Source organism: Eptesicus fuscus, chromosome 5 (assembly GCF_027574615.1).
Source record: "Eptesicus fuscus isolate TK198812 chromosome 5, DD_ASM_mEF_20220401, whole genome shotgun sequence".
NCBI lineage: Eukaryota > Metazoa > Chordata > Mammalia > Chiroptera > Vespertilionidae > Eptesicus > Eptesicus fuscus.
Genome location: NC_072477.1, coordinates 74,875,588 through 74,882,666, shown reverse-complemented (window position 1 = coordinate 74,882,666; position 7,079 = coordinate 74,875,588). Strand labels below are relative to the sequence as shown.

Here is a 7,079-nt window from a genome sequence, read left to right as displayed (position 1 = left end):
TTTTCATGATAATGGACAGTATTTGAATAAGAATGTACCGCATCCCAAGGAGGGAGGGGACATATGACTCCTAGCTAGGTGGTATGTCCTGGTTAGGCAATCATGGCTAACAGATTAATATTTCCCATAACCATAACTAGTCCCCAATGTTCTATTTTTGCCCATAACACTGGGAGGAACAGCTCTGTAGAAAAACCCTCCAGGAAGGTGCAGAAATAGCAGTGAAGGTGGGCAGGGGAGGGGGAACTCCTGTTTTTATAAAGGAAAATAAAATAAAATGGTACTTTCATATTAAAGCCACTGAAGGCCAGTAACTTATGCCTATTACAAAATCTGCCAAGAAAATTCCTTGAGTAAAATAATTGGCTTTAAAATCTGATGTTTGTTAATACATAATAAATAGATGTAACTAAAGAAAGGGTTTATGCCGAAACCGGTTTGGCTCAGTGGATAGAGCGTCGGCCTGCGGACTCAAGGGTCTCAGGTTCGATTCCGGTCAAGGGCATGTACCTTGGTTGCGGGCACATCCCCAGTAGGGGGTGTGCAAGAGGCAGCTGATCGATGTTTCTAACTCTCTATCCCTCTCTCTTCCTCTCTGTAAAAAATCAATAAAATATATTTAAAAAAAAGAAAGGGTTTATGATAAAGCTTTTTCAGTGATATATATAGATATAGATGATATAGATATAGATATATCTATGACTAAACATAGTTTTCCATAATTTTTTGGTAATTTAAAACTTTGGAGTTTGCTGGGTTAAATAGCAAAATATTTAAATATCTAGGTACTTTGGAGTAACGGGATACTAAAATATTAACCTGAGTTTGCCTCTTATAGAGAATTTAGAGGATAGATTTGAATCCATTAATGAATATGCCTGTGTTTTATTTGAAATATATCTTTAAAAATTTGAAAACTAGCCCTGACCAGTTTGGCTCAGTGGATAGAGCTTCGGCCTGTGGACTGAAGGGTCCCAGGTTTGATTCCGGTCAAGGGCATGTACCTTGGTTGCAGGCGCATCCCCAGTAGAGGGTGTGCAGGAGGCAGCTGGTCGATGTTTCTCTCTCATTGATGTTTCTAACTCTCTATCCCTCTCCCTTCCATATGTATAAAATCAATAAAATATATATATTTTTAAAAATGCGATAACTTAAGAGAGAGGTAAAATTTAATCTGCTGGTATTTCGTTCTAAACACTACTTAAAGTTTAACATTTGTAAAAGTAATATTGACTTATTTGACAGCAAAAATAATTTGCTTCTCAAAATTCTGCTTAGCAGCCATGTGCCCTGGAATTTCCCAGCTCTGCTATAAGATGAATTTAACATCCTTACACTCACAAAAACGGAAAATCTACCTCCCTAATGACTGAGAATGAAGTAACTAATAGGGAAAAAGGCATTTGTATTACATGCCATTCTCTCTGCGAGCTGTTGAGTAGAGAAAGTGGGGAAAAATCAATAGGCCAAGAACTGATGAGAAGACTTTGATTCTTACTGATTTCAGAGACATTTTTATTTATTACATATTGTAAAACAGAAAACAAAAGATCCAGGCAGCTCATTTTCTGGGCCCCTGGCAATGAATGCGGCCACCCCTGTTCTAGAGTGTGTAGGGGAAATGCCAGGAATAGAGAGCAGAGCCAACTCTGGGCTAGTGGCCTGCTGATTTTGATTTGACAACGGTCTTCGCCAAGTGGACAGGCCAGCCATGTTCACAGGAAATAACTATGTATCTGAAACCTGCTGTGGCTCTGTACTCGCAGGGAGGCCGGCTGGACCCTCCATGGTGCTTGCAAATAGTGACCTGGAAAGGAGCCTTGCTTATTATGAAATTTGTCCCATAAGGCTCTCCATTCTTATCTTCACAGACAGCCTTGATGTTGTTTCTGGTGCCATGAATAAAGGTGTTGATGTCTTTGCAGGGTGATGTCATGTTTCGTTCTCTCATCGTGTCGTAACAGTATCTGTCATCCCGGCGATGTGGATTGGGATCAGAGTGCTGGTCCAGGAAGTGTGTGTACCTCGGGTTATCTGGAGCCTGGTTTGGTTGGGTCAGACAGGACCCCAGCATGAAGATCAACAACAGGGGACACAGGCCCATCATCATCTCTTCCAACAAGGCTCCTGCCAAGGGCAAAAGGTATGGTAGAACAAATTAGGCTAAAAGGGCAAATGAGAATAAAAGGACAGGGACCTGCTGGACTAGTGACAGGGCATCATGAGTCCAGTATCCTCAGTCACCTAAATTATATCTTTTCTCTTCCTCATTAATCTCACATTTCTTGTCAATCCATTCTTTTGGAAAATCAATCTAAGTGTTCTGAACACAAATTCCTGCCCAAACCATTCTTTCATATCCCTTATGACTCTGAGTAATTATTTTTCTATTAGTCATAGCATTAAAATATCCATTCACACTCTAATCCATTTATTACTTAATTGAATAACAAACATTACATAAGCTCTTCTGGGTACAAGGCATCCATGGGGTAGGAATAGGAGGTCCAGTTCACTGAGATGAAACAGTAAGATAGGAGGCCTATGAAGAAGATGGACTTTAAAAATATATATGTTTAATTTATTTTAGAGAGAAAGGAAGGGTGGGGGAGGAGAGAGAGAGAGAAACATTGATGTGAGACTGAAACATCTATTGGTTGCCTCCTGTATGCACCCAAACCAAATAAACCCACAACCTGGGTATATGCCCTGACCAGGTATCAAACTGGCAACGTTTTGGAGTGTGGGATGATGCTCAACCAACTGAGCCACACTGGCCAGGGCAAAGAGGGTCTTCTGAGCCCAGGGAAGGGTCAGTCAGAGGTTTGTTAAAGACAAGATTCTAAGTATTTAAGTCAATAAATCAGCTGGCTATAAGAAGAGCAGTTGAGAGCAGTTTTGCCCTGACGCGAAGAGAGACAGACCCAATTCCCTAAGAATTACTTGGTTTGTGGTTAAAGGTGGAATTATTATATACTACTTAGAAAAAAAACAGAGAAGAGCATGGAAGAATTTGCACAATGATTGGAAGTGGGTCTGGGTCAACTTTTACAGAAGACTGGAGGAAGCAGAATTCAAGCTTATTCTTAAGAACAAGGTGGATTATTCTCAGAGAATATTTTCTAGTTTTCCCATAAATGTACATACACTGTTACACAATAGTAAATGATGTTACTCTGTGATCAGATAAAAGAACACCAAAGAAAACCTCTTCAGAACTTTCGTGAAGCCAAAATCCTTAGTATTTGCTATAATGATTTTGTAACATCTTCCACAAAAGAAGAATAAGAGAGAGAAGGAGATTTCTGCCATCATCTCTCAAGAGTTTTCTGTCTAAACTGTGGGACTCACACTTCCCTGGGGCAGTGTGTCACACACATTCAAACATACCTATCCAGTAAATAGAATGCTTTCTTCTGGAATAAAATTTTATGTCAATGATAGCTATTAAAAATGTGATTAAACAAGTATAGATTATAACAAAATAGAAAACAAATTTCATATTAACTTTAAGAACTTTATGTGTTAAGAAATGTGAAGGTTTGAGAGTTGAAAAATATTTGGTGTTTCCAGAAAAATATTTGGTAGTTCCTGACAATATTTTTTGTTCTTTGGAGAAAAATTTAAGAAACATTCAGAGCCTTTAAAAACCATCATATCTTCCCCCACATTGTATCAAATAAATGTCAGTGTTTCCACATTCAATAATAAAAATGACTTTTCACTATAAATTTGAAACTGTTTTTTATAATTTTGCTTTCAAATTGTTTGTGAATCAGCAACTCACTTACTTTATGATTGGCTATGATTTATTAGCAACCATCACACATAATAAGATATTCTTACAATGGAAGAAAAATTTGACCTTCAAGTTAGTCTCAAGTGTGATGTAATTCATATAAATCCTAAATTAAAAGAAAACAAATGGTATATTTTCATAGACATTAAATTAAATAGTAATCTTTATTTTGAACTGTTCTTATATGTACATCAATAAACATTTTTATGTCAAATATTTTTATATCCTTAAAGATGCCACAGGTTCTAGCATTAAGCCTGTATTATTACTAAACAGCCCTTGGAGAATGACTGTAAATCTAGAAAGACCAGTAAATCCAGGGTTCTGATGGTTTCCTGGGAAGGCATGTGAGAGAGAGACCAAAGTGAACACTCTTTCTCATCATCATTTGGCATTGATACATCTTGTCTGTTTCATAATAACGATACACAAATTCGTCATACTGTTGAAGAACACCAAATTATACACTAGGAAAAATTTTGGTCATTCCACATTACTGAAATAAATAGCAGCTGAAAAAGTTGCCATTAGGAACACTAATTACAATTTGTAATAGAATCAAGTGAAAGCATGTTCTTGGAACTTGAGCAAAAAAGTGGTTCATGACTGAAGACAGAAGAGCCAGCCCTAAAAGAATAACAAGTATTCATACATGGCCACTGCTTCAACACAGCTGCTGGCCTGCCAGGCTCCCCATTTGCCAAGCTCTTTACATTTACACTGTGCTTTTTAGTCTTCTGGGTGTGTTTTCTTTTTCTAGTTTTGTGGAAGACCTCATCAAAGGTTTACTGATGTGGATTCATTTAAGTTTCTTGCTCTTTAATAGACAAATATTGCCTTCTAAGTCGAAGGCAATTATAGAATCTCAGGCTCCCCAGACTCACAGGACCTTAGATTCACAAAGTCAACACCTCTCTGCCCTGTGGCAGAAACCCAGAATTCAAAATCAGCAAGTAGAGCTAGAGCTGTAGTAGCCAAAAGCGTCATTAGGTGGCAGTGGTGGGTAGAAATGTTGCCAATATCTTCCATGCTATAGTGGAAAGCAGAGGTCCTTGTAGGAGGTGGCAGTGCTGTACAGGTTGTGGGGATATTGTTGTTCAAAGAAGGGGGTCTGAGCTGCTGGGCCTGTCTGGAGTTTCTGTCTAAACACTCTATGCTTAAATAATAAAGACCAAGGACACCCCATTAGATACAAGTTTCAAAGCAAAAGTCACATAACTCAGGATCTGCCCACAAGGATATCGCAAAACAAAGATATACCTATTGCCAATTTCCAGGGCTGCCATTTCCAACCTTTCATCCAATCACCTGTCTCCATGTCAGTGTCTCCTACTGGTGTACACTCTACAGGAGGGCAGAGCCCATATTACTCACCTTAAATCTCAGTGCCTGCCTCACAGTAGACCCTCAATATTTTTTATTTTTTATTTTTAGTGCTTGACTTAATTTTCCTCTTCAGGCTTAAGTTTGTTTATCTATAAAATGAGAGAGTTGCTAACTCTAAAGTCTGAAATTCTATGGTTCTCACTAAGCACAAGAGAATCTTTTCCAGTTTTACTAGCAAAAGCCTAGTGGAATTACAGAGACAAGGTTTTATAAGTTTAGTAGGTAGATAGCATAAGGCACTTTGTGAAGAAAAAAAAAAAGATGATAAGAAGGCCTGTGATCCAATTTTACTGAAATGTATAATTTCATAAGGCTCAGCGTGTAAGCCAAGCCCACAGACCACCTTTAATGAAGGCCCTGGACTGATGCCACACAGAGGCTTCATATCCTACAAAGCCACTTGCTGGCTGGAGGTTGAAGGCCTCCCATCCAAGTCTGGAGAGGTAAAGGAAAATATTTGTTTCTAGCTTTCAGAGTTTGCACATTAATTCTGTAAGAATTTAGCTAAATTTTGCTCAGGCTTATTGTAATTTTGAATCCCTAAGACATCCAGAAACCAAAGCCCAGCCGGTACACACCATGGCCACCAGTATCGAATATCTACTCACCCACTCACAACTTTCTCACTCAAATATTCAATCTTAAATTTCCCCAAAAGAGGTACAATCAATTTGGGAGAAAACAAGTATGAGACAGATTATTTGTGCTACTGAAGTGAATCTGCCTAGGCCAAGGGCTTAGAGCCTCACATCTGGTCATTAAACTCACTCACACATAACCTTCCATATTCCAGCACATAAGTGTCAGTCAGCTTTTTGTCAATGAAACATGTCTTCATTGTTCTTCAGACTAACTATCATCTGTCTCAAACCCATGCTTTAATCTTCACAAGAATTAATATTCTCTTCCTCTCTCCACAGGCAATGTTTTGTATTTAAGAGATTCATCTAACTCTTACACACCAGGTACTTAACTTACAGTTTATGATAAGTAACTATGGTTTTAATTTCCATACATGTAGCTTCACACTTTTATGTATTCTAGGACAATATCCCTCAAAGCAGAAAGCATAACACCCAATGCATACTCCTTCCTTTATCTCTTTTCCTTCTTCTTCCCTGCAGCCTGGCAGTATACCTTCTTTTGATCTTGGATATGTTCCACTTGGCTCTTAAAGAACAATCAAAACTTTTTATAAGTAAAAAAAAAAAAAAATTAAATTAGTCGAGAAGGTTAGAAGAAAAGGGCTAAAAGCATTCTTTTAGTTTCTTTCCTGTTCTGCCACATTTAATGCCTGTTCCCTGGGGCATCCAGATGCCCTTCAGCAAATGGCTTCCCCAGGTCTTTGGGGATTTTATCACAATTCAGGAATCCCTTGTAACCCTTCACCTGTTCAAGTCTCACTAATCTCCCTTCATCCACACATATAGACAATCCCAAAAGAAATCTGCTTTCATTTTAAACTTTAGAATCTGGTTCATTTTTTCTTAGTTCATAAGTTGGGCCCATAGGCTTTAAAGGGGGGTGGAGGGGAATTGTTCCATTGAAATAGCTAAATGCCTAGAAATAGTATGTATATATTAAAAAAATACAGCAATAGCTTACCCAGGGGTGAGAATCTTACAAGAATCAAGAAGAGTGGCTCCAACTGAAGATGGTTTCCACCTCTTTGTTCCTGGAGATGGGTTCCAGCTGTGTGCACTGGATCCCTCTGGTTCTGATTATATAGCGATCAAATGAACTGGGTGGGGAAACTAGTTCCAAAGAACCCTAATCCTGGCAGAGATAAGGAAACCAAAGACCTTGCCCTTGGCAAACAAGAAAATTCACCTTTTTCTTGGGAATGACTAGATCAAATATTTACCCATTGGAGTGGGTTAAGGAGTTGTTTTAA

The 7,079-nt window shown here is 38.5% G+C and overlaps 1 protein-coding gene across 3 annotated transcripts; it reads right to left on the bottom strand.

The window, feature by feature from the left end:
- Window positions 1–1,504: 1,504 nt before the first annotated feature.
- Window positions 1,505–6,869, bottom strand: LOC129147047 (angiogenin-like). 3 transcript variants are annotated; one of them, XM_054715583.1, is made up of 2 exons: window positions 6,810–6,869; window positions 1,505–2,127 (listed from the first exon to the last, which is right to left on the bottom strand). In XM_054715583.1, the coding sequence occupies exon 2, from the start codon at window positions 2,108–2,110 to the stop codon at window positions 1,655–1,657; it is 456 nt and encodes a 151-aa protein (XP_054571558.1). In that variant the 5' UTR covers window positions 2,111–2,127; window positions 6,810–6,869; the 3' UTR covers window positions 1,505–1,654. The 3 variants fall into 3 exon arrangements, with proteins under 3 accessions (XP_054571558.1, XP_054571557.1, XP_054571559.1); XM_054715582.1 differs by having other exon boundaries at window positions 6,791–6,858; XM_054715584.1 differs by lacking the exon at window positions 6,810–6,869 and adding an exon at window positions 6,323–6,462.
- Between the last annotated feature and the right edge of the window lie 210 nt (window positions 6,870–7,079).